At 38.5% G+C, this 27234-nt stretch overlaps 1 protein-coding gene across 8 annotated transcripts in view; it reads left to right on the top strand.

Moving 5' to 3' along the window:
* The window catches only part of fat1a (FAT atypical cadherin 1a), a 256473-nt gene that overhangs the window by 132741 nt on the left and 96498 nt on the right, over positions 1 to 27234 (top strand). For all 8 annotated transcript variants that reach the window (XR_011353525.1, XM_069924528.1, XM_069924529.1 and 5 more), the window contains exons 7-11: positions 2352 to 2491; positions 5072 to 5347; positions 9879 to 10089; positions 13968 to 18035; positions 21753 to 21949. Coding sequence is in view for 7 of the 8 variants with exons in the window: in XM_069924528.1 (XP_069780629.1) it covers positions 2352 to 2491; positions 5072 to 5347; positions 9879 to 10089; positions 13968 to 18035; positions 21753 to 21949 (4892 nt within the window). In the remaining variant the exon portion in view is untranslated. The remainder of the gene's footprint in view (positions 1 to 2351; positions 2492 to 5071; positions 5348 to 9878; positions 10090 to 13967; positions 18036 to 21752; positions 21950 to 27234) is intronic.

Genomic DNA, 27234 nt, shown 5'->3' with positions numbered 1-27234 from the left:
TCGGTGGGCAGCAACTTCCTTTGAAGAAGACTGCAGAGCCCACCTCACTGACAAAAGACAAAGGAGGAAAAACCCAACACCCAACCCCAACCAACCAATTTTCTCTTGCAACCGTGCCTGCCTGTCCCGCATCGGACTTGTCAGTCACCAACGAGCCTGCAGCAGACGTGGACATACCCCTCCATAAATCTTGGTCCATGAAGCCAAGCCAAAGAAGAAAAGAAGAAGAAAGAAGAAAGTTTAGGATTGTAACATTAAGAAATGTTTGTTGATACATCTCCACTAGTGATTAATAAAGTTAATTTAAATGATTTTCTATACATATTTGAAAGAGTTAAAAACTTGTCCATGAATTTATATGGTGGAGGTAATCAAATTGAATTTTTTTAAATTATGATATATTCGTGGGACAGATGAAATCTAATAAAGAATGGCACATTTAACATAGTTTGAATCTGGTGCTGTCTGTAAGGTGTTTGCACATTCTTCCCTTTTCTGCGTGGATTCCCTCCAGCTGCTCTGCTTTCCTCCCACCCTTCAAAAAAAACATAGCAGGATTGTAGGTTAATTGGGTGCATTTGGGCAGCATGAGTCCGTGGGCCGAAAAGGCCTGTTACTGTGCTGTATGTCTAGATTTTTTTTAAAAACTAAGGTCTTGAAAATTCCAGAATACTGAGGTGATTCAGTCCTCCAGTCAGAGAAATCATTTTCAAACTCACTGCTTCCAAATATGGACAATTAAATGGTTTGAGATTGGGATTCACTGGTCTTTGTTAAAATGAATCAAAGGATGTGCCACAAAGATATGTTAATAGAATCAAAGCACCAATAAAATCATGATCTGATTGAACAGCCCTCACTTATTTCCATATAATTTAATTTTGTGTAGTGATTCCCAGGAATGTGGCATGATCTTGTATAATTTAGCTGTGTCTTGAGAAGAATATATGGAACATTCTCCTCTCTAAAGCTCTTGAAAAAATCTATTAGTACTTTTTTCTAAAGTTTTAACAAGCTGTCCCTGAGCAGGAAGCAATTAGCTAAGAATGAACTTAATTATTGCATGTTTAGGTTCTGACATTTCAGAATTGATTTAGACTGCCAAACAGTGGTGCTCTGTCAATTATGTTGAAGGTTCATTGAGTGGTCAGTAAAATTCTGCAAACCAGTGTGAGATCTCAAATAACTGCTAAATCTATTAATCATTATGGTTAAAAGAGAAATAGCACTTTTAGGCATGTTTTGTGGCTCCTTATAACTCCTGAAAATGTGAAAAAAGTGTGCATGCTAGCAGCCTATTTTGTGAGGAAATTTTATTTTGTGAGTCATGTTTTGATCTCTTAATTTAACATCAAAACAATGAATATCAATGTTAATGATGAACTCTTAATGAATTTTTTTCATGAAGAAATCCAACTTTGATGTATAAACTTTTATATTTTTACAGTCTCTGGACGAACCAATTGATCTGAAATAGTCTATAATTCAGTAATGGTTATGGAAAAAAAAAATGAATGCTAAATAAAATGTTTACTGATATCCATAGCTTTGTCAGAGCACAAGAATATAAGAAATAGGAGTAGGCTATCCGGTTAATCGAGCCTGCTCCGCCATTCAATTAGATCATGACTGATCTGATGATAGGCTCATCTCCATCTACCTGCCTTTTCATATCCCTTAATTCTCCTACTGTGTAAAAATCTATCCAACCTTGCTTTAAATATATTTACGGAGGTTGCTCCCACTGCTTCAATAGGCAGTTAAATCCATAGATTTAACACCCTCTGGGAAAAGCAGTTCTTCCTCATCTCCATCCTAAATCTACTACCCTGAATCTTGAGGCTACGTCCCCTCGTTCTAATCTTTCCCACCAATGGAAACAATGTAACTATCTCTATCGTATCTAGAGAGAGAGATGGGAGGAGAGAGAGATATGTAGATATAGAGAGATAGAGATATATCCAGGAATCTGTTTCACTCTCAAGGTATCATCCCCTTCTCGTTCTTCATTTGAACAAAAAAAAAAAGAAATATTATCAAGTCACGATAATTACAGATCTTTTTCACTGCAATATCCATAGATCTGGCCCTTAAAACTTGTCAGAATATGCAACCTCCCATTTTATAATACAAAAGGAATTAAAATCTTTGCCAGAATTACTCGGGAAGAATGGCAGGGTGGATTTTCTGTTGCATTCATAATTGTTTTTCCAGCAGTTATATTTGATAAAATTCACCTCTTGCCTGTTCAGTGAAATGAGATGATTTTTTTTCTTTTCATTTATGTATAACCTGAAAGTTGAGCAATATCAGCATCTTGTATATCTGCCTTTTCAAATTCTTAAACCCAGGTGGTAACTATGACAGCCGATTTGATGTGGACAAAGGTAGTGGAACCATTATTGTTGCCAAACTACTTGATGCTGAACAGAAATCAAATTACAATTTGACAGTGGAGGCAACAGATGGGACATCATCCATCAGCACCCAGGTAATTGAATTCCTGATAACGGACTAGGATTCATGAAAAAAACGTTTGCTTTAGCTCTTCTGAATCATTGGTGCAGCAAGGCAGGATTTTTATTTTGTAGTTGTTAAATTGTTACTATATTCCATAATTGTTGAATTACTCTCTGGTATAAGATTAACTACATTTTCTATTTACATCATGCAGTTTGAACATTATCAATAGCTTCTCTATTCTTTTAGGCTGCTGCTTTTGTGATTTTTAAATGTCCCAAGTATGACATTATTTTCTGTTGACATCTGAAATTGTATCAAAGCTTTAATTGTTTTTGTACAATAAAAATCAGATGCGTGGGTTGAGTCTCTTGGTGCGGAGTTGCACAAGTTATTCTTTTGCTAAGGGAACTTTTGCAGTACAATTTTTTTTAAAGTCTCAGTTCATTAATTTCTCCCAACTTTTTTTCACCATTGTCTTAAATGAGAATTTTAAAGCACATATGAATTAAATTGGCAAATATAATAGCCAGGTTCAAAGAAAGGGAACAGAAAGTATTATTTATGATATGAATTTTCTACAGCACTAGAATTCAATTTCAGTTCTACCAGTGAACTGAAGCTCTCAAGATCCATCATGGAAATAATAAGCAAATAGAAATTCTCAGACCTGTAAATTGGAAGATTATTTTTCCCAGAGTGCAATAACTCATAGTTAATTTTTGAGTATTTATTGGTGTCTTTAAAGCCAGAAAGGACCAAAGAGGATTTTTTCTGTTTGTTTTTGAATTATAATTTATTATTCTGAAATTTAAAGATTAATCTTCATATTTTATGGCTGTGAAATGGGTATGAGACAGTGTAAAACTTCTTAATGAAACTTGCACTGTAAATAACACATTACAAGGCTGCCAATAGGTTCCTACAGCAAAGATGCAATGTGAAAGCAGCGAACAATTTGCACATTTTCAAAGGTGATCCCGTGATTTAATACATTAACATTCTGACATATTATTTCAATAATATGTTGGAACACACCTAAGTAGGCAATTTTGTCTGGAAAGCATCTGAGCAGACAGGGCAAGATGGAATGTTTTTGGTGCAATGCAGCATCTGAGGAGGACAGGAAGAGCAGGAAAGGGTCAATGAACCGTTGGACCAGTAATAGTAGATCAAATGATTTTTTTTTAAATAAAATGTATACTGTTGGATTATGCAACTAGCAATGGAGAATTTTTCTGGATGTTCCATAATCTCCTTCCACAATTTCAGCAGGGATAAAAAGAGGAATTAGAAAAACAGGAAAAATTGTTGATTAATCTACAGTCTCCAAGTAATTAGGAAGTGCATTTGAAAATTCTTTGAAATTAAAGTTTAAAACTTGCATATAGCTCATCACATAGCAATGCTTTTATGAAAAATCTTTAATGTAAGAAACCTCTCAATCCAATTTAAATTTAAAAAAAATCCAAGGCATTTTCTAATTAAAAAGGAATGTTTTTGGTGTGTCTTAAAGGGGAACGTGGTGCTTAGGTGCAAGCCCTTTGTATGGATATCTGTGAAAATTATATTGATAATAGTATGAACAAGACATCAGAGAAAGAGCTGAAGGAGTGAAAAGTTTAAAAAGGACTTCCGATGCCAGAAATCTGAAATAAAATTTAAACAATGCTGGAAGAACACAGCAGAATGGGGAATATCTGTGGAGACCGAAAGAGAATTAATGTTTGATAGTAACGTTAAATCTGTTTTTCTCTCCATGAGTTGTGGCTGATCTCCATAAATTTTCCAGAATGTTTTTCATTTATAACTGAACTGGGAGGTATCGGCACCTGGTCGTGATTTTAAAAGGAATAAAGATAAAGTTGTGCAAAGATTTTAAACTTGGGGTTGAAAAACTTTTGACATTTTTGTTTAGCGCCAACTCAATCGACAAATGCAGTTTTAGATGCAACTCGCAGAACCTTGGGTGAGTTTCAATTGATAAAGGAGAAATTGAAGCTCAGATAAAAGTACTTTGAAAGAACAAAATTCTGCCCCTCAATTCATAGGGATCCTTTTCAATTTCAGTCCTTTATCCTTGACTACTTTTCCTTAAAGTAGGAGTCAGTGCAGCAATAATGAACACAGACGAGCTATGGTGTCTAAAATTGCTGGAAATCATATGGATCATAAATAGAGATTCTGTTTGGTATTTTGGATTATTCATGATTCGGTGTAACTTGAAAACAGTTATGAGTATTTAAAACATTACATAATGTTCATAACTTGTCTCAAGGGGGAGGGAAAATAAACAAAACAATTTAAAATAAAAATTGTAATCTTGTAATTATAAACTATCAATTGTGAGCATCCAAAAGCAAATGTGTTGCTTTTGCACATTGTTCTAAGCTGGTTATTTAAGTACCTATTTCAGCCTTTCAGATTTTTGAAAAATATAATATTGAATATAATTAGTGTCTTTTAAGATAAAATTGTAATGCAATCTTGCTGCAATCATGAACTTCATGATTAGTGCTACGGCTTTGAATTATGAAAATAGTGTGTTGTATTGTGTGTTCTTACAAAGAAGTACAGTGGACTTGGGAGATCAAATTCTACTTCATTTCAGGTATATATTAAAGTAATTGACACAAATGACCATCGACCTGAATTTTCCAAACCAAAATATGAAGTAAGTATCCCAGAAGACACTATTCCCAAAACAGTAATTCTGCAAGTAAGTGCCAGAGATGAGGATGAGAAGAACAAGTTGATTTATACTCTTCAAAGCAGCACAGATCCAAGCAGTTTGAAAAGATTCAGGCTGGACCCTGGTACTGGCGTTCTTTTAACAGCAGAAAGACTCGACCATGAGACCAAGCATCAACATGTACTTACTGTAATGGTGAGTTGGATACTTTCAGATTAAAATAGTTTCATTTTATTCTTTATGGCAGCCAACGCTTTTTAATCATTTTAATAGCATGTACATTGCAAAATTTTCATCTTTCATTAATTATGTTTCACTGCAATCATCAGATTGAAGGATGCATTTGGTTCTCATTAGGGTGAAAGACCACAATAACAGAGACTGAAATATTTTTCCATGTCTGAAACTCATTTCTTTTATCTTGCACTCCAGTTCTGTAACTTAACCACCATGCTTACCTGTCCGGTTCACCGAATGTGTTAAAACAGCACTTTATTGCATTTAGATGATTGGTCTTTGATCTGTGTATGTGAGTGAACTGTTTACTACAAAATGCACTGACACTAAGCATCAATGCAATAATTGGTATCCATTAATTAGTTTGAATATTAAATGTATCCATTCAGTATTGATTAATTTTTGAAATAATCCACAGCAGTAGAAATGTTAATTTTGCTTTATTAGTCTCCTTTATAACTGGACTGCTTTAGCTTAATGTCAGTAATTGGCATATTTGACCTGTGATGTGAAATTGCATTGCTGTGAACTAGTGTGGGGGACTTTAACTTCCTCGTGGATTGGGAAAATCAAATTGATCGAGGTAGTCTGGAGGATGGCTTCATAGAATGCATAAGTGATAGCTTTCTTGACCAGCATGTTGAGGAACCAACAAGGGAGAATACTATTTTAGATCTAGTATTGTGCAATTAGATAGGTAAAATTGATGATCTAGTTGAGAGGGACCCTCTTAGTAAAAACAATCATAGTATGATTGAATTTCTCATGGAGGGTGTAGTATTTAGATCTAAAACTAGTGCTTGAACAGGGGAGACTACAACAGGATGAAGAGAAATTGGTCAGCGTAGACTGGGAGCACAGGCTAGTTGGCAGAACAGTTGAGGAACAGTGGAAGACTTTCAGAGATTTTTCACAGTGCTCAACAAAAATATATTCTCATTTAAAAATAAGAGCAGTAAGAGAGAGAAGAGTAAGCCTTGGTTAACTAAGGAAATAAAGGAAAGTATTAAATTAAAAGTTCATTTGTACAAAGTAGCCCAGAGTAGTGGGAAAATGAAGGAATGGGAAAACTTCAAAGGACAACTGAACAAGAAATAAGGAGAGGGAAGAAGGATTATGAAGGTAAATTAGTACAAAATATAAAAACATAGCAAAAAAAATGAATATATAAAATGGAAGAGGGTGACTAAAGTCAACATAGATCCCTTGAAAGATCAGAAAGGGAGATTGATATTGAGTAATGAGGAAATGGACAACCATTGAATAGATATTTTGTGTCAGTCTTCACAATGGAAGACACGTCCAGCATGCCAAAGAGTGGTGAGAGGGAGGTAAGGGCCTCGATAAAATAATTGTTACAAAAGAGATAATGATAAGCAAACTAATGGGACTGAAAGCAGACAAATCCCCTGGCCTGATGCAATGCATCCCAGGGTACTGAAGGAAATGGCGGGAGTTATAGTTGATGCGTTGGTAGTCATTTACCAAAATTCTCTGGACTCTGGGCAGGTCCAGGCAGATTGGAAGACAGCAAATGTCACTCCACTTTTTAAAAAGGGATGTAGCAGAAGACTGGTAACTATCGGCCAGTTAGCTTAATATCTGTTGTCGGGAAAATGCTTGAAGCTGTCTTTAAGGAGCTGTCTTTGGAATGAAGAGTTCCATCAGGCAGACGCGGCAAGGATTCAGAAAGGTGAGGTCTTGTTTGACAAACTTGCTGGAGTTCTTTGAGGATATAATGGGTGTGGTAGATAAAGGGGAACATGTTGATTTCCAGAAGGCGTTTGATAAGGTGCCACACAAGAGACTTATCAATAAGATACAGATGAATGGAGTCAGGGGACGTATGTTGGCATGGATTGATGATTGGTTAACTGACAGAAGTCAGAGAGTTGGGATGAATAGGTGTTTTTCTGATTGGCAGACAGTAGCAAGTGGGGTATTGCAGGGGTCGATGCTGGGCCCATAGCTGTTTTCCATTTACGGAGATGATTTGGAAGAGGGGACAGAGTGTAGCGTAGCCAAGTTTGCGGATGATAATAAATTGAATGGAAATGCAAATTGTACAGAGGATGTGGAGAGGCTGCAGTTAACTTAGGTGAGTGGACAAAGTTCTGGCAGAAGCAGTACAATGTTAGTAAATGCAAGGTCATCCACTTTGGTAGAAAAATAGAATTATTTAAATGGTGAATGATTTTCAGCATGCTGTTGAGCAGAAGGACTTGGGAGTGTTTGTGCAAGAGTCACAAAAAGTTGGATTGCAGGTACAGCAGGTTATTAAGAAGGCAAATGAAATGTTGCCCTTCATCGCTAGAGGAATTGAATTCAAGAGTAGGGAGGTAATGCAGCAGCTATACAAGGTGAGGCTGCACCTGGGGTGCTGTGTGCAGTTCTGGTCTCCATACTTGAGGAAGGATATACTGGCCTTGGGAGGTTCACCAGGTTGATCTACGAAGAGAGACTAAATCCCCTGAGATTATATTCACTCAAATTCAGAAGAATGAGAGGAGATCTATTAGAAATGTTTAAAATTATAAAAGGGATAGTAAGATAGAGGCAAGAAAATTGTTTTCACTGTTAGGTGAGACCAGAATTAGGGGATAAAGCCTGTAGATTCAGGGGAGCAAATTTAAAAGGGATATGAGGAAAAACTGTTTTTACCAAAGAGTAGTGAATCTGACGAATTCTCTGCCCAGTTAAGCAGTTGAGGCTACTTCATTAAACATATTTAAGGTTCAATTAGATAGATTTTTACATTTAAAAAAAAAGAAATGAAGGGATCTGGGGAAAAGGCTGATGGGTGGAGTCAATGATCAAATGAGCCATGATCTTATTGAATAGTGGAGCAGGCTCAACGGACCGGATGGCCAAATCATACTTATGTTCTATATTCTCCAATGATGCATGCTCATACCATGCACTTGTGTGGAGTAACTTGCATTGAGCTGCTGATTCACCTTCGCTTGTGAGGAGAGGGGGTGGTCTATTATAATTATCGATGCGTAGTCAATTCAATAAAAGAAAAATCATTCTAGGCCACAAGGGACACTGAAAGCAGAAGCAAAAATATGTTATATAGGTGCTTATGCAGAATCACTAAGTGCTGAGTTACCGATGATGCATAAAAGCTATTCATAGATGCTCTCACATCAAAGTAGTTATAAGTGTAACTTCCATTGGCATAATACCAATTTCAAAATGCTTCTTCCAATCCTCCACCCTCACCAAATGAATACCTGGGTCTTCACTGTTTGAGCTGCCTTCTACTTTTCTTTAGTCCTTTTATCGCTTAAAAATAAAATGATAAATCATCAGTGTTATGTGGACTCCTAAATCCTTTGCTGAGACAAATTTCCTCTCCCTCTATAATGATTCAATGCGAGGGATTTGCATAAGCTTCAAATTTTCAATTGGACTTCCTTGTGTTTATTTTTGTTGCAATATATTTGCCTTTTATTTTACAGAAGCCCTCTATTTTCCCTTTTATGCCTTGACTAATTTTACCTATATGTTCTTTAAATTGAAGATCTTTTCCTAATCTATCAGATACCCTGCAGGTTTCATGTTTTATATCAAACAATTCCTGATCTTGTATTGTAATGGTGACATTAGCTCTTTCTAGTCACATGTATAATACCTCTTCAAAGACTTTGCTAATGGGATTCAAATTTGAGGTGAAATTGGTAAAAGTACAAGGGGAACAATAGCCATGTCATTCTTCATCTGATGGTTTTTACACTTGTCTTGAAAATAAGAATATGAAACAAAATAGACAGTTGACTAATATCACCCATGTTGTCTTTAAATTGATTTATGTAGAAGAGTTAAAATGTGGTCAGGCTTTATTTCAGATTAAGCCTGGCACAGTTAGCATAGCAATTAGCACAATTCTATTACAGTGCCAGCACCAGGTTCAAATCCGGCATTGCCTGTAAGGAGTTTGTATGTTCTCCCTGTGCATGCACAGATTTCCTCTAGGTGTTCCGGCTTCCTTCCCACCTTTCAAAATGACAAAGTTTGTAGGTTAATTGGTGTATTTGGGTGGCACAAGTTCGTGGAGCCGGAAGGGTGTGTAACTGTGCTGTATGTCTATATTTAATTTGTAAAAAAAATAACATTTGCGGATCATTGGTGGAGAGAAACAAAAACAGTTTCACCAAGACATTGTGGGGAGGGAAATAAGAGGGATGAAGGGTGACAGATGGATAGGAAGTGAAGAGTAAATTGGGAGGCAAATGAAGGTGATTGACAGGTGCCAGATAGAGAGCAAGAGAGGGGGAAAAAGAGTAGGGTGGAGTAACATGAACCAAGCTGTGTGAAGGTGGAAACATCTGGGGGTGGATGATAGGTGGGAACAAAGTCTACCAGTGCTGAAATCTGATAAATGGTGGTAATGTGAAACATGGGAAAAATATTTAATATTGGAAGAAGACTTCTTTAATATTAATATTGTTATTAATTGATTTCCTTTGTTTTCTGTTCCCCCAAGGTTCGAGATCAAGATGTACCTGTCAAGCGTAATTATGTGAGAGTCATTGTTAATGTTGAAGATACCAATGATCATCCTCCATGGTTTACTAGCTCCTCCTACACTGGCCGTGTGTTCGAATCGGCTGCAGTTGACTCAGCCATCCTTCAGGTTACGGCACTGGATAAAGACAAGGGTCAAAATGCAGAAATTACATATTCTATTGAGTCAGGTAATGATTTTTGAAGTTTGAAATGTTAAATTACTGATATTTGAGTATAACAAATGTTAGTTTTCAATGGCATCGCCAAATGGATGGGTGCAGAACCAAAATCTGTAGAAAGGAATGGGAAGCAAACAAATCGATGAAAGGAATTTAGTGGGAGTGCATAACACTGGACAACAAATTTTTCAAATGTTTGCTTCCTGAAAGGAAAATTAGGGATAATGAAAGACAACTTCAAGTTGTGCACAGAGATAATTTCAGATTTGCTGTATCGCATAGGAAGTTGGTGAAACATGAAACTAATTTTTATTGAATTGAACATGTTTAATCACATATTGATGCTGACATATTGCATTTGTTCAACTGACCTAAAAAGTTTTACTGTTGATTTTCGTTTGTATTCAGCATCTGTCGCCTCTTGTGTCAGTGTCCAACAATAGTCAGCCAGTATTGATGGATTCCATTTGCCCTGATACCACTTTTCCATGGTGACGTTGCCTAGTGAAACCTTTCACCATGTTCATCACTGACTGCACCAAGATCAGCAGGGATGCAGAAAATGTATTTTCAATGGTTTTGTATGCTTAAGGTAGACTCAAAATATGACAGGAAATCACAAAAAATAGGTTATATCTAAAAAAAAAGTACATGTTAATAAAGTTTTAAGGTGATTGCCATGATCAGCAACCCAAAATCCAGAAAATACACCCAAAAGTATTCAGGAAGCAGAATCCTTGTTGTCCAATGTAAGCTGTGAACTGCACAATGGAGAGCGACAAGGGAAGAAAGGTGCAAATTTACAGAAAGTTAAGCATTTAGCACAGGTGCAACAAACATATAGAGTTAAACACGAAAGTCTGCCCATGCTGTGATTGTAGTCAAAACACAGAAATGTTGGTGGGAATTCAGCCAGTCTCGAAGCACCTCCAATGGACGCTGCGAGACTAGCAGAGTTCCTCCAGTATTTTTGTAAAAAACATAAATCAAGGTCAGAATTAAAACAATGTACAACGCTGATTATCCAAAATGGTCAGGACTGGGCCTATTTTGGATAAACTTTTTTTTTTGGAGAACTGGTCATTTTTTTAAAAACTGCCCAGTAACAACAGCAAATTACTTGTAACAGTGTTTAAACAACAACTAACAACAGGGAAGGCTTTTTAAGCATTAAAATAATGTTCAATTCTCACCAAAAAAAAATGCTGGCCTCTGCTGATCATTAAAACGAACCCACTGAGGCCCCACTTGTGCTTGGAGCCCGAGGTTCCAGCTCCTGCCTGAGGACCTGCCGCCAGGATGTCCCCAATCAGTTTAGCTCTGAAAAAATTTCAGATAAATGAGGATTTCTGAGTTGCTTCAGATATCCTCATTTATCTAAAATCTTTTAAAAAAATTTAAAAATTGATAAATGAGGATTTTGGAGAATCTGATTTTGAATAACCAGAGTTGTACTGTACCTTGTTTTTAGTTTTGGTCCATAGTAAACCAGACATTCCATTCTATTGCCACACCATTTAGCAACCAGCCCCCATCTCCCCACCATGCCTCCTCCTTCCCATGGCTGTGTCAAAATGCCAGAACAATTTGTACGTTTAGGTTTTGCTAGTGATCCTTGAAGGGTACATCCCTGTAACTTGTTGGTCGTGTGTGGGGAGTTTGGACTTGTTTCCACTAGAAAAAGAAAGTAGAGATCTGTATAAATAATGGGATTGATTCATGAAGTATCTCATTGACACATTGTTAACCTAAAGAGGCATTTTTTTTCTATTTTCCCATCATTGTATTTTATACAAGAGACAGTGATACCGGGGGTGGTAAAATATGGTGAATGGTGAATTTAGCATATTGTAAGCGCATTCCTTGGATGTCTGGAGTGATTGAGATTACAGTTTCTGCATGAACTTTGGTTTATGTGAAAGACAAAATTCTAAATTGAAAATATCTACCAAGTACTGAAGTATTAAGTGAATTTCCTGTTCAATTTAACCTTTATATTTTATGTAATATGAAAAAATGACTTTGATATTTGTCCAGAGGAGAAAATAATTTTTTTAATTTTAAGATAATGACAGTCTATCACCACTTTAGCATGTGAATTGTCAACTAGATTGCACACCTGAAAAGAGTTTACCTTGTCTGCCACAAGCCAGGTTTGATGACATTCAGTAGCGGTGTTAAAAATGTCCTTTTTAATTGATGAAGATTGCATTATTTTTTAAGTGGCCTCTAGATAGTAGGCCTTTTCATGCCAAACCTCCATCTGGAGGTCGGCTATAAGCACAGAGGGAAACCATAAACTTGCCTTTCATGGAGCAGCTCTAAAAGGCTTCCCCTGCGTCGCATTCATTCTCTTAGCGCCCTCCAGAGCTGATGGACTGGTGATGTGGCGCCGCCTGTCATAAATACACAGCAAAGCAATGGCCGTCTTCCTTACCCATAATCCTCCACGCAGCTGCAACTGCTCTGTGTTTCCCAGAACAGTTCCAGCTGCTTGGAGAATTATGGGTAGGGAAGACAGCCATTGCTTTGCCACGTTTTGAGCTGCTGACAAGCAGCCCGGTGAGGTGCCGGAGCGGCCAGCAAGGCTGTCTCAGCCTGCACTGGCCATCCACTGACAGCCCCCGCTGGGCCGACCCTGACCTGTCAGCTCCTGACGGCCCCCGGTAGCCGCCCTTGCCCTGACTGCCCCTGCTGGCCGCCCCTGACCTGAAGGGGTCGTGGAGGGAGAGGGGTGAGTGGGTGTGAAAGAGAGGGAAGTTGGCTCACTGGCTGATGGTGCCATCATGACGTCATTAGCCCGCTCCTAACCAACTGCTTGCAGTGGCTATACAAATGTAAGGCGGCGCAGCGCTCCACCAATCATCCTTCCCCGAGAGGGATTTCATTCGGCGCCTTAGAGCCTGCCACGGTGCATCCATAGAGGTAAGTCTCACGATATAAGGGCAGAGAATCTCTGCCTTTACAGTCAGTCTTTTTCACTGTATGAAAGGGTCTTGAGATTGAAGAAGTACAGGCATTGGGAATTGATGATGCAATGTCTATTTACAGACGTAAAAGGGTTGGCTAACAGTCTGTTGTGGCAAACCGTGCTTTATGTTTGTTCCTTGAAGTAATTACATCCTCTGCCTATTAGTTAAGCCTATGACCTAAGCATTCAAGTTGCATGTCTGGAACTGGCCCTTGCTTTCAGCAGATTTTTCAGGCCCTCTCCAAAATTCCATTTTGAGTGAGGACTATAAATGTATCTGTTGCTATTAGTTTTGTTGTGTTTTGCCATCAAGTGAGTAATGCTTAAAACTTGCAAGATTGTTCTGGAAAGGCAGTTTTTAATATCTACTATTACCTTCGTTGTGGGACAGTGGGAGAAACTTGCACACCAATACCCATTCTTTTCCCACTCTGTCAGGCCACTCAGACAGCTTAAACTCTCAGAGCAATTAAGGTAGGGGTGTGGGGGGGAGGGAGGAGAGAGTGCGCTTAGACCCTCATTAACTAATAAAAGGGCCTAGCCAACTGGACACCTGTACAGCTGAGATCATAATTTATCAGCACACGAAACTCCTATCCAATTGCTGATGAAACTATGCAATCCTTCTTGCTCTTCATTTCATTACAATTAAGCCAAAGAAATGGATTTTAGAAGCAGAGGAAAGTATTTAAGTGTGCTGGAACTATTTTATGATAAGTATAACACTAATCACAGGGATGAATTTCTAACATCAAATGTTTTTGGGTTGGAGAAATTTATTTTGCTGAATTTGTATGCCTGGTATACTTTGTACGCCTCAGCACAAATTACTACCTTGTTGAATTAATGCAAGCTGTTTGTCTGTAATATTCTATACTGTTTTAATCAAATATTGGTGTTTATCTGCTTCTTCCAGGAAATGCTGGCAACAGTTTTGCCGTCGATCCAGTTCTGGGAATCATCACAGTTGGAAGAGATTTGGATCGTAGAACACGGAGGCAGTATGAACTCGTAGTCAAAGCAACTGATGGAGGGAAAGCTCCAATGAGTGCCACGTCTGCTGTTCACATTTTTGTGACTATTTCTGATAATGCAGCCCCCAAATTTGCATTAAAAGAGTACTACACAGAGATAAATGAAGGAGCCAGCATGGGTACTTTTGTTCTCCTTATAACTGCATCCAGCCAATCATCTATTGTTTATGAAATAAAAACTGGAAATACAAATGGTGCATTTAAAATCAACCCTAACTCAGGAGTCATCATTACTCAAAACCCACTTGATAATGAGGGGCAGGCTTTGTACCGACTTACAGTTGAAGCTACAAATATGGCTGGGTTATCTACTAATGTCACTGTCTTGATACAGCTGCAAGATGAAAATGACAACATGCCCGTCTTCATGAAGTCCGAGTATGTCGGGATCATCAGTGAATCTGCCCATGTCAACAGTGTTGTTCTGAACGATCAAAATACTCCACTGGTAATTCAAGCCACAGATGCTGATGAAGGATCCAATGCTCTTCTGGTTTATCAAATTGCTGAACCATCTGCCCAGAAATATTTTGCTATTGATTCCAGCACGGGTGCCATTCGTACAATTGTGAAACTAGACTACGAGCAGAAAAATCTTTTTAATTTTACTGTGCAAGTGCATGACAGTGGAAGGCCACAGTTGTTTGCGGAGCATGCTGCAAACGTTTCCATTCGTGTGATTGATGTAAACGATTGTCCTCCAGTCTTTGTTCAGCACTTGCATGACGTCTCTCTTCTTGTGCCAACGTATAAAGGTGTGAAAGTGACTGTTGTAAATGCTACTGACCCAGACTCTGCTTCAAATGCAGATCTAATTTACTCCATTATTGATGGTAACATTGGTGAGAAGTTCTCCATAAACACAAAGACAGCACTTATTTCAGTGCAGAACACTACCCATTTAAGAAGCCGCTATGAACTTACAGTTAGAGCTAGCGATGGCAAGTTTTCCTGTACAACTTCAGTGCGAATCAATATAAAAGAAAGCGAAAGCCACCTGAAATTCACACAAAGTTCATATTCTGCTGTAGTAAAGGAAAATTCAACAGAAGTTAAAACTATAGCCATTATTACCACAATGGGCAATGAAATGAATGAGCCATTATTTTACCATATTCTGAATCCTGACAGAAAGTTTAAGATAAGTCGCACATCAGGTGTTCTTGTGACTACAGGACTTCCCTTTGATCGCGAAGAGCAGGAAACTTTTGATGTGGTGATTGAAGTTAGCGAAGAAAAGAATCCATCAAGAGTGGCTCATGTGGTTGTGAAAGTTACTGTTGAAGATGTTAATGACAATGCTCCAATTTTTGTCAACTTGCCTTATTATGCTGTCGTCCAAGTCGATGCTGAAGTCGGTCATGTTATTCGCCAGGTCACTGCTATAGACAAGGATACCGGTAAAAATTCTGAAGTTTATTATCATTTCAAAGAACACCATGAGCATTTTCAGATTGACCCATCAGGAGAAATATCACTAAAGAAAACTTTTGAACCCAGCTTATCAAATATGGAGTATATTATTGCTGTCATTGCGAAGGATGGAGGGGATGTTTCACTTTCTGCCGAAGTTGAGGTCCCCATCACTGTTATAAACAAAGCCATGCCTGTATTTGAAAAGCCATTCTACAGTATTGAGATACCTGAGAATATTCAGCTTCACACTCCTGTAGTTCATGTACAGGCTAATAGTCCAGAAGGTCCCCGTGTAATTTACAGTATCTCAGATGGTGATCCTTTCAATCAGTTCACAATCAACTTCAACACTGGAGTTATCAATGTAATTAGCGCATTGGACTTTGAAACACATCCAGCATACAAGTTAACCATAAGGGCAACAGACTCACTGACAGGATCTTACTCTGAGGTGTTTGTTGATATTGTGGTTGAAGATGTTAATGATAATTCCCCAGTGTTTGCAGAGAGGAAGTACACTGCCACTCTTTCTGAGGCCTCTGTGGTGGGGACATCAGTGGTTCAGGTCAGTGCTGCAGATTTGGATTCTGGAATAAATAAAGTCCTTTATTACCAATTAGTAGAAGATGAGTCCAAAAGCTCTGAATATTTTCACATTGATAGCACCAGTGGCCTCGTTTTAACAGCACGTATGCTTGATTATGAACATATTAAACAGTATGATCTCCTGGTTAGAGCCTTGGATAATGGAAAGCCCCAACTTAGCAGTGACATTATTGTAACTCTTCATGTCACTGATTTGAATGACAATCCACCATTGTTCAATGAACTGCTGTACCGAGCATCAGTAAGTGAGCCCTTAACCAGGGGACTTTTTGTAACCCATGTGCAAGCCTCTGATGCCGATGCTTCTGATGTGGAGAAACTTCGATACTCAATTGTGTCAGGCAATGATCGTATGAATTTTGCAATAGATAGTAAGTTGGGCATCATTACTATTGCACACTTACCCAATCAGAATTTGGAGATGTCTTATAATCTTGGTGTAAGTGTATCAGATGGTGTTTTTAGAAGCTCAGCAAAAGTTTTGGTAAACGTTTTGAATGCTAATTTCCATGATCCAGTTTTCGAGCAAATTGACTATGAAGTAGAATTAGCTGAAAATTCTGAAATTGGTACTCTTTTGATTGAAGTAAAGGCAACAGATAAGGACTCTGGTACTTATGGGCACGTGGATTATTCCATTGTTAATGACTTTGCAAGAGATAAATTTTCTGTTGACCAGAAAGGAAACATTTTCACTTCTGAGAAATTGGATCGTGAAAACCCAATGGAGAAGGTGATCACCATCAGTGTTATGGCAAAAGATGGTGGAGGAAAAGTGGCCTTTTGCAATGTCAATGTGATACTCACTGATGAAAATGATAATGTGCCTCAGTTCCGAGCTGCAGAGTACAAGGTAAACATTGGTTCAAATGCTCCAAAGGGATCTTCGGTCATTAGAATTGTAGCATCCGATGCTGATGAAGGCAGCAATGCAGATATCGTGTATGCCATTGAAGCTGCTTCTGACAATGTTGAAGAAAACCTTCAAATTAATTCATTTACTGGGATTATCAGCACCAAAGAAAGTCTAGTTGGATTGGAAAATAACTTTTATACTTTCTTCGTCAGAGCTAGAGATGGTGGAATTCCACAGCAAGATTCTGTTGTCTCTGTCTATGTAAGAATACTTCAACCAGAAATTCATCTTCCAGTATTTCCAGAACCCTTCTACACATTTGCTGTCTCTGAGGAAATTAGCATTGGAACTGAGATAGATTTAATCAGAGCAGAAAGTGATCAACCATTGATCTACAGTCTTGTGGAGGGAAAAACCCCTGAAAGTAACATGGATAAAATATTTGCTATCGAACGTGATACTGGAAGATTGAAAACTGAAAAATCTCTTGATCATGAAACGACCAAGTGGTATCAGATTACAGTGCTAGCACAATACCATTTTGAGGAATACGAGGTTATTTCTTCTGTGGATGTCAGTATTCAAGTGAAAGATGAAAATGACAACAAGCCCATTTTTGATTCAAATCCTTATAAAGCCATTGTTGTGGAAAACTTGCCTGAAGGAACTCTGGTAATTCAAGTAAAAGCTTCGGACCTGGATTCTGGAGTTAATGGCCTGGTGACTTACAGCTTAGCTCAATCTCAGGATCTTGATTATGTGCTAGATCTTTTCACCATTAATGGTGAAACAGGTTGGATCACTACCCTCAAAGAGTTAGACCATGAGAAGCGGAAGAAGTACAGTATCATGTTGGTTGCATCTGATCATGGAGAAAAGTTACAATTGTCATCTTCCACGGTAGTGGATGTTACCGTCATAGATGTGAATGACAATCCCCCACGCTTTACTGCAGAGGTGTACAAAGGGACTGTAAGTGAAGATGACCCACCTGGTGGAGTGATTGCTATATTGAGTACCACAGATGCTGATACTGAAGAAGTCAACAGACAAATTACTTGTTATATTACAGGTGAGGACTGTGCTATAGAGTATTTTTTATTGAATTGTGCCAATATGGATGTTAACATTTCTGTTAAGATCATATGTGTGTGTAGCCTTCTTGGAGAAGAACATTTCTGTAATCAGAGAATTAAATGTAAATTTACATATTTAAATTTCTTTGCCCAAGACAGTTGCAAACAAGTTCACAGCACCAGCTCCTCAAACATCTGCAAACATTTTCACTCAATTTAATGTCAGAATTTGATGGATCTGGTTATACCTTTGCAATGGTGTGGAGGTTCCAAGATGTGGCAGTTCTGGCAATATGTCAGGCATTCCATGATTTTCTGGAGTTTAGTAGTGTGCAGAGACCGTTACCAACAGCTAATATTTGTTGTTTATTTCTTCTATTTAAAATCAATGGTGAAATTAAGAACTCTCATTTCATACTCCTGAGTTAACAGAATTCAGTTAAGGTATTCCTGGATGGCACAGGAGGATGTGTTATTATTGTTCAATCTTAATAATTGTGATTTCAAACTTAAATGAGGAAATGCTTGCGCTGTCTGCATTTAGTCTACAGGTAGTCCCCGACTTACAACCATAATTGGGACCAACAGGTTGGCCGTAACTTGGGGACCTCGGGCTGGCGCCGGGTTTGGGGACCACTCTATACAGTACTTTTAATACAAAATATGTATTTGTACAGTAATTTAAATAAAGATTTTGTTTAATCGGTCAAATGTGCTGGTGGACGTAGGTCGGAAGTGGAGGACTACCTGTATTTTAAAAATTAGTTGTGAATTTAGGTGACTTGTTTCCAAGTTAATTAACTCTGGCTGAATCAAGGTACAGATTATTCACCTTAAAAAGGAATTTCATTGCATGTTTTGTATGAAATTTGGATCATGTCTTGTCTTTCAATCACTATTGTAATATCCAAACAATTTAAAAGAACTCTGAGATTACAATCTTCAGAAGCTTGGAAATTTTGGCTTCAATGGTCGTAGGCTGGGTGTGGTCACTTTTCTCACTCAGAATTAGCCAGACATCTGCAAAGCCCTTCTCATAATCTCTATAATTTGTGTTTGCACCATCTCTCAATTCAACCTGTGTTTATCTGTTCTAAACACTTCCAGGCTCAAGAAGCTGGTTTTTATTTTGGCCATTTATTGGACTGACACAACATATTCTGGGATGGTAAAATTATTTTGCCAACAAATTATGGCATTAATTCATTACTTCATATCAATTCAAACGATGAATACAAAAAGTATACAATGTCAAAAGATGTATCATGTGGCATTTGGTTAATTTTTTTTTCCAAATTAGAAATTACCTTTGAAATTTGTTACAAAAACTTGAAAATTTGGCACGGTCTCACCCCTTCAGGATAAATTGTTTACCTGTTTAATCTTGCTGGTCATACTCCTCCTTCAGCACTTGACTTTCTGCTGACATTTTTATTCTCGGTTTTTAATTTTCTAGTGCTCTATTAGATTAACAGTGAACCTTCTTTGAGTTGTTTCCCCTTGTGTTAGATGTTTCCATAAATTGCTGCCAAAAAGGAAAAAAAATGACAGATGCTCTTTAGAGTTCTTAGCGCATTAAATAACCCTATCTGTAATTTGGAAACACTGTTTACTTATCTATACAAAATAATTTTTCATATTGTATCCCTTTACTGTAAAGATTTACATTCTACAGAGGTTTTTTTTAATATTTATCTGATGAGGGCTAGGATGAATTGGATTGATCCTGTGATAGTTGGCCTGTTAGTCTTTACTGGTAACTTATTGAATTTTGCTTTTTTTGGAACATCTCCAATGGCATATCTTTATGAGAGATAAATAATAGATAGAGTTACTGATGAATTGTAATTGATTGTACAGAGGCCTTTATTGGGAAGTAAATTTCATTTATATGGGCAGTACAGGTACACAATCCTTTATCCGGAACCCTTGGGGACAGTGTGTTCCCCAGATTTAAGCCCACCTGAATTGTGCGTCCCTCTCCCCCCTGGCCCACATGAGTTACGCTGCCGTCTCTCTCTCCCCCTCGCCCACCTGAGTCGCGCTGCTGTCTCTCTCTCACCCTCACCCACCTGAGTCGCGCTGCTGTCTTTTTCTCCCCCTCGCCCACCTGAGTCGCGCTGCTGTCTCTCTCTCTCCCTCGCCCACCTGAGTCACGCTGCCGTCTCTCTCTCCCCTCACCCACCCGAGTCATGCTGCCGTCTCTCTCTCCCCTCGCCCATCCGAGTCACGTTGCCGTCTCTCTCCCCCCCTCGCCCACCCGAGTCACACTGCCATCTCTCTCTCCCCTCACCCACCCGAGTCATGCCAACTCTCTCCCCCCTGCCCAAGTCACGCTGCCGTCTCTCCTACCCCCCCACTCACTTGAGTCACGGTGCCATCTCTCTCCCCCTCGCCCACCCGAGTCGTGCTGCCATCTTTCTCTCTCCTCCCCCCCCCACCCGAGTCATGCTCCCGTCTCTCCCCCTCGCCCACCTGAGTCGCGCTGCCATCTCTCTCTCTCTCTCTCCCACCTTCCACTGTGCCAGCACCAGGAAAAAATGCCAGTTTTTGGAGCTTTCCAGATTTTAATGTCCAGAAAAAGGATTGTGTATCTGTAATATGTCTCTCTTCTCTGCAAGGCAATTGGCCAAATAAAATTATTTAATATACCATCCTTTTTCCATGTTGCAACCCCAGGTTTAAATAATCATAAGTAAATGTCTTTCTTATTATAATCCCAAGCGGAAGATACAGGCTAACAGGATAAATTTGGTTAGTCATGGTCTCGAGTGATTGTTGCAATCTCAAATTGACAAATGTGCTCATCAAGTGTTTAAGAACAATAAACATTTTTATATTCATTAGAAATGAAAGGAGAAAATTTTACCAACGCCATTTTAAGGCTGTTGGTCTGATGCTGCTCCAGCTTCTACCCCCGCCAGTTCATTGTCCTGCGAGTCGCTTTAGTGATCTCTGTCCGCGTCAGCTGCCGCGCGATGTGCCGGCCCGATCTCCGCAATTGCGGGCCACCACAGTTTATTGATTGAATGGTACCACTCATATACTAAAGAATATTTTGTGCAATGGAACTGATCATAATTTCTTGTATAATCATCATTTGTTTCTTTATTGGAACTTTTCCAAGAAAAAGTAGGTAAAATTAAAATATTATATTCCCCAGTTGGTTGCGTACACCAGGTTTCAGCACTTGATTCCCAATCTGCTTTGAGACCTGAATTAGGAGAATTGCCTTATTGCATGTTACCTATAAAAGTGAAATTAAATTATGGGTCTAACTTTCAATCACATTTGCCACACCCTAATCACAAAGTGTTTGAGTTTGCATGTTTGGCTGTGAAGTTGTCGGGTCCAATGCACTTCAACACAGTTACAGTAACTTGTTGAAGTTCCACAAGCAGGGCTTACACACCAGCATTTGTTGGATGACCATCAGAAACATTCTCAGAATTTGTGTATTAAGCTCAGTTGGAACATTGACTCCTGAAACTTTCATGGTATCTAATTTGATTAACTATTCACAAATTTATGCAACAACATATGTTGTACAAATGTTTCCAATATGCTTCAGAATTTCTCCTTTCATTTTTATCAGATCATATCAAATTAGTAACAGATGTTGATGATTAATCAGTGACTCTGTTTTGTTCTTTGTTTTTAAACAAGATAATACATTGGTAATCTTTAATAATAATTTTGAATTAATTTATCAGGTGGTGATCCTCTGGGACAATTTGCCATTGAGCACATTCACAATGAATGGAAGGTTTATGTCAGGAAGCCATTGGACAGAGAGAAGAAGGATCATTATCTTTTAAACATTACAGCTACTGACGGGACTTTAACAGCCAAAGCAGTTGTTGAAGTTAAAGTCCTTGATGCAAATGATAACAATCCAATTTGTGAAAAGGTAAGTGTTTATGTTTAGTATTTTATGTTGTCAATTATTAAATAAATGCTTAGTGTATTGGCATAATTTTTTTCCTTTAAATGTAATCATGCACCAAAAAAAACAAGACAATTATTGATTTCATTTCTCCATAACCCTTAAATCATGTCAATTTTTAAAAATAATGTATTCTTGAAACTTGCAATCTTAATAAGGTTTGGCTTCACTATTTTGTAGATTTTAGATTTTCTTGAAATAGTAATGAAGGAAACTAGAAAAAGAAAGTTCAGACTTTGAAACCTGAGAAGAGATATCAAATGTGGTTCAGCGATGAACATCAGATGTATCGAGTAGAGGATGTTACTCAACCAAGAGTAATTTTGCAAAAATATGTTGAATAGGATTCATATAGTTAATACCATGTGTGATTCAACACTAACAAAATGTTTTTCCTCTTGCATACATGAAACTTTGTGGCAGTGACACAGTGTATTTTTAAGAGTCTGGCTTATTGCTGAATGTTCAGTTACAGGATTTTTTTAGGATCCTTCCATGTAGTTTGTGTCACAGCACCTGACTTACTTTATTGTTCTTTCAATTTGAAGTTAAATTTGAACATTTCTTCTCCCAATTGCCATTAAACATTTGATTTGTCTTTGTCAACTTTCTGATCCCACTCTTCATGACAACTGTTTTTTATTCAGAAATCATAAGGGAGAAAATATGACATGAGGCAGGCATATTTTATTTTAACTTGTGAAAGGTTCATTGATCTGAACTGGAGAGAGAAGTAGGATGCCAAGCTGTGTTTTTAAAATAATAACTTTTGATCAGAACTGCAAATTTTTCATTGTGTGCTGAAGGTGAACTGGACACTGCTATTAACTTTAGTTATCCAGATCTGAAACAGATGGTGCTATCTATAATCATGTGCCAGTTGAAACAGTAAGCCACGATAGACACAGAAGTTTCCAATTTTATGTTTTTTTTTGGGGGGGTGGGAAGCAGAAGAGGAGAAGTAGTGTCACATTCTGAGCCTACAACAAAACTGGTCTGCCATTAATTTTGATGAAGGGTCCTTACCCGAAACCACCATTATTTGTCTCCCACCTATGCTGCTCGATTCCCCCTGAGTTCCTCCAGCAGATTGTTTGTGGGTCTGACACTAACTTGAGCTGTGTAATTGAGACACCCCACCTTCTTCTGCCTGCTCCCCAAGCTCGACCCACTCTGCATATCCCATTGGGACAGTGCCCTGTGAAAGCAGAGATATTTAAATCCAGCTAAAAACTAAATTTGAATATTTCTGGCGGTATAGTGGCCTCTGCTGGACCTTTGTAAACACTAAACAAACAGGCTGATGTTTGATTGTTGCACCAAGTTTCCAATGTGTATACAACAGGCTTAGAACTAAGGGCACATTCTCAGCTGCTACTACTAGCGTTCCCATAAAAATAGAGTGGATCTGAACTGATTGGAATAATCTTGCCACTGATTTTCCAATTTCACTCCAGCATTGGATCCTTATGGAATCCAGTAGTGTTGTGTCAGCTCAAGGCAATTCCCCAGTGGTAAGCTGGAAGTCTATTCACTAAACTTTCACCACATCAATGCATGTCAAACTCTTAAAAACAGCCATGGAAATCAAGGCCAAGTATTGTTCTGAACTGCCATTGTATCTCAATAATGTTGCATAGGTCTTTGGTATTGAGAATTGGACCAGTATATTGAAAATGATGGATCCATAAAAGCCAGGTGTGTACTTGCATGTCTGTCAGTGATAGGTTTAGGCACCTGGCTTCTCACAGCTGTTCTGGGCTGTATTGCAGCAAGTCAAATGCTTTTTTAAATTCCCTTTACTGTGTCATGCATTGAGATCCCTTTGGCTCGAAGAAAAAAATCTAGCATGCTGTGATCTATTATTACCCTGTTGATTTGATCATTAATCCATGTTATGCTTCAAGGACACATTATTGCATGTCTCAGAAGTAATTAAGAAAGCTTCATGCAAGCAAAATAAACAATTCATCTGTTTAATCTTTATCATCAATTTGAATTGTATTGATTCGTTCTTAAATTCAGTAGATCCTCCTCGAGGGTAAATTAATTATTAATGTAACTTCCGATTTGCCCAACAGTAAAAACACAAAGCTGGAGAAACTCAGCAGGTCAAACAGTGTCCTTTATAGAGCAAAGATAAAATTACATAACCTGCGTTTCTGGCTTGAGACCTTCATCAAGGTAATAAAAAATGTCAGTAGGTGTCTAAATAAAAGGGTAAGGGGGGAGGTGTGGTTGCAAAGGCAGGAGGGAATAGATGGAGAAGTGAGGGAGGGCACAACAGCAAGCAAGGGGAGGAGGGATGGCTAGGTGAATAGAGAGGGAAGGATGGAGAGTTTTTTTCCATATTACCCTTTGGACGCCTGCCGACATTTTTCCATACCTTGATGAAGGGCTCAATCCCAAAAGGCCGGTTATGTAATTTTATCAGTGTTATGTAAAGGACTCTGACCTGCTGAGTTTCTCCAGCATTGTGTTCTTACTCACAACTACGGTGTCTGCAAACTTTGTGTTTTATTTTCCTTCCAATTTCTAATCTGTTTGCAGTTCCTTCCTTGTCAAAATGTAATGACAACGTCTATCAGTTTCCACAGGTCCCTTGACATATTCTCTGCATCACCCCTCTTGACCTTTGAGTTATTAGATAATCTGACCAAAATCTAGTACTGGTTTTCCTGCTTAGTATTGTGAGCCTTCGTAAGGGCTAAAGAAAAGATTGGCAAAAATGCAGAGAATCACTGAGGTCTCCCTCCCTCCCTCCCATCAATGTGATTTTATTGGGATCATTTTTTAAAGAGAGCTTGCAAAATCTGAGAGGATCCCTACCACCCTGTGCACAGCATCATCCAGCTACTCCCATTGGGAAAGGGATACAAAAGTATCAAAGAGCTTCTTCCCTTGGGCAGTGAGACTGCTGAATGACCTGCTAAAACAACTACTATTAATAATATATTAGATATATATATATATATATAGATAGATATATATATATCTATCTATATATATATACACACACACACACACATAAGACATATGCAATGCCCTCCATAATATTTGGGATAAACACTTTTTTCCTTTATTTGCCCCTGTGCTCCAGTTTTAAATGTGTAATTAAACAATTCCCATGGAATTAAAGTGCACATTCCTAATTTTATTGAAAGGTATTTGTTGTATATATTATGTTTTTACCATGTGGAAATTACTGCACTTTTCATGCATAGTTCCTTCATTTCAGGGCACTGTAATATTTGGGATATAGCCCTGATATTAAAGTAGTCATGTTTAGTACTTTGTTGCATATCCCTTGCAATGACTGGTTGAAGTCTATGATTCATAGACATCACCAGGTGCTGAGTATCTTCTCTGGTAATGCTCTGTCAGGCCTCTGCAGCAAACATCTTCCGCTCTTGTGCATTTTGGGGACTTGTCCCCTTAAATTTTCTGTTCTGCATGTGGAAGGCATCCTCATTTGTATACCAAACCACACAATGATCGAGCTTTCAAACACTGCACATACTGTATATCCTTGTGTGGTAAGGTGTCAATTATTGTTCGATTTTTATTTATTAATTGTTTTGAAATTTATTTAAAGATCTTCTTTGTTAAAAGTGATGCAGTGCCCAGTGTAATGCAGAATGTTCTTATTAGTTTTACAGGATACCTCAGTTTTATATATGTATGCAAAAATATCTGAGAATTTTTTTGATTCTCTGTGTGAATAAAGTTAGATATAATTCGAAGAATTGTGTAACATTCATTCTCTGGACTTCCCATGGGAGCTTCTGTTCCATGGACCACTGGTGGTCTGTGAATTTGTTATAGGTGGTCCACAATAAAGTCAAATATTTGTGATATAATGAAGAAGCAATATGTAAAAAAAAAGGTTGCATATTTGATTACAGAAAATAACAAAAAAATCTCAACTAAACAAATCTAAAATACCACTGCTGCTCTGAGAAGGAGCTAGAGCTCATTGTTCATGCCTCACCTCCCACCTGCCACTGGTGGTCATGGGTAATAAAGGTCGAGAACCATTGGTCAATACCAGAGGTGGCCAAACTGCAGCTCACAAGTCATGAGCAGCTCTGTGACATGGATGTGCGGCTTGCACAAATATGTGGACTGTGTGGTGCTAGTGGGCGTGTGATCTCGTGATTATGGTGCATTTGGCTGTGTGGCGGGCAGTGAAAGTTAGTGGAGTGTAAGTTGTGATACAGGCCTCCTGCCCAATCCAAGCTCCTGATGCCCTGGCCGCCCACCCACCCAAACTCCCGACTCCCCAACCAATGTCTCGCACCTAGGCCTCGGCTGCACTCACATCTGAGGTCCCAACGCCACAATCCATATTGCTTAAAGTGCATGACTAGGATTTTATTTTGCAGAGTTTTTATGCAATTCTGATAATTATGTCACGGCTTTGGTAGGTCATGTTTAACAAATCTTGCTGAGTTTTTTGAGGAGGTTACCAAGAAGGTAGATGTAGAAAAGGCTGTGGATGTTATCTACATGGGCTTATGTAAAGCCTTTGACAACGTCCCACATGGGAGGTTAGTTCAGAAGGTTATGACACTAGGTATCCATGGAGAGGTTGTATACTGGATTTATAATTGGCTATGTGGGAGAAAACAGAGAGTGGAAGTGGATGGTTGCTTCTCAGACTGGGGGCCTGTGATTAGTGGTGTGCCTCAGAGATCCATGTTGGGACCATTGTGGATGGTTGTATATATGAATGATCTGGATGATAAAGTAGTAAATTCGATCAGCAAGTTTGCTGATGACACAAAGATAGGAGGCGTTATGGAGAGTGAGAGACTTTCAAAGCTTTTGGCATCTTAGCCTTTAAAAATCAAATTATTGAACATGGGAGTTGGGATGTTATGTTGAAATTGTTGAAGACATTAGTGAGGCCAAATTTGGAATATTGTGTGCAGATTGGCTACCTAACTACAGGAAGATTGAAAGAGTGCAGAGAGGATTTACTAAGATGTTGCCGGGCCTCCAGAAGTTGAATTACAAGGAAAGCTTAAACAGGTTAGGACTTTATTCCTTGGAGCATAGAAAAATGAGAGGAGATTTGATAGAGGTTTACAAGATTATGAGAGTTATAGACAGAGTGGACGCGAGTAGACTTTTTCCACAGATTGGGGGAGAGATGAATATGAGAGGTCATAGTTTTAATCTGAAAGGGGAAAGGTTTAGTGGGAACATTAGGAGGAAGTTCTTCACTCAGAGTGGTGGGAGTGTGG

The sequence above is a fragment of the Narcine bancroftii genome, chromosome 3 (genome assembly GCF_036971445.1).
Source record: "Narcine bancroftii isolate sNarBan1 chromosome 3, sNarBan1.hap1, whole genome shotgun sequence".
In the NCBI taxonomy this organism is placed as follows: Eukaryota; Metazoa; Chordata; class Chondrichthyes; order Torpediniformes; family Narcinidae; genus Narcine; species Narcine bancroftii.
This window is presented reverse-complemented; position numbering and strand designations above follow the sequence as displayed.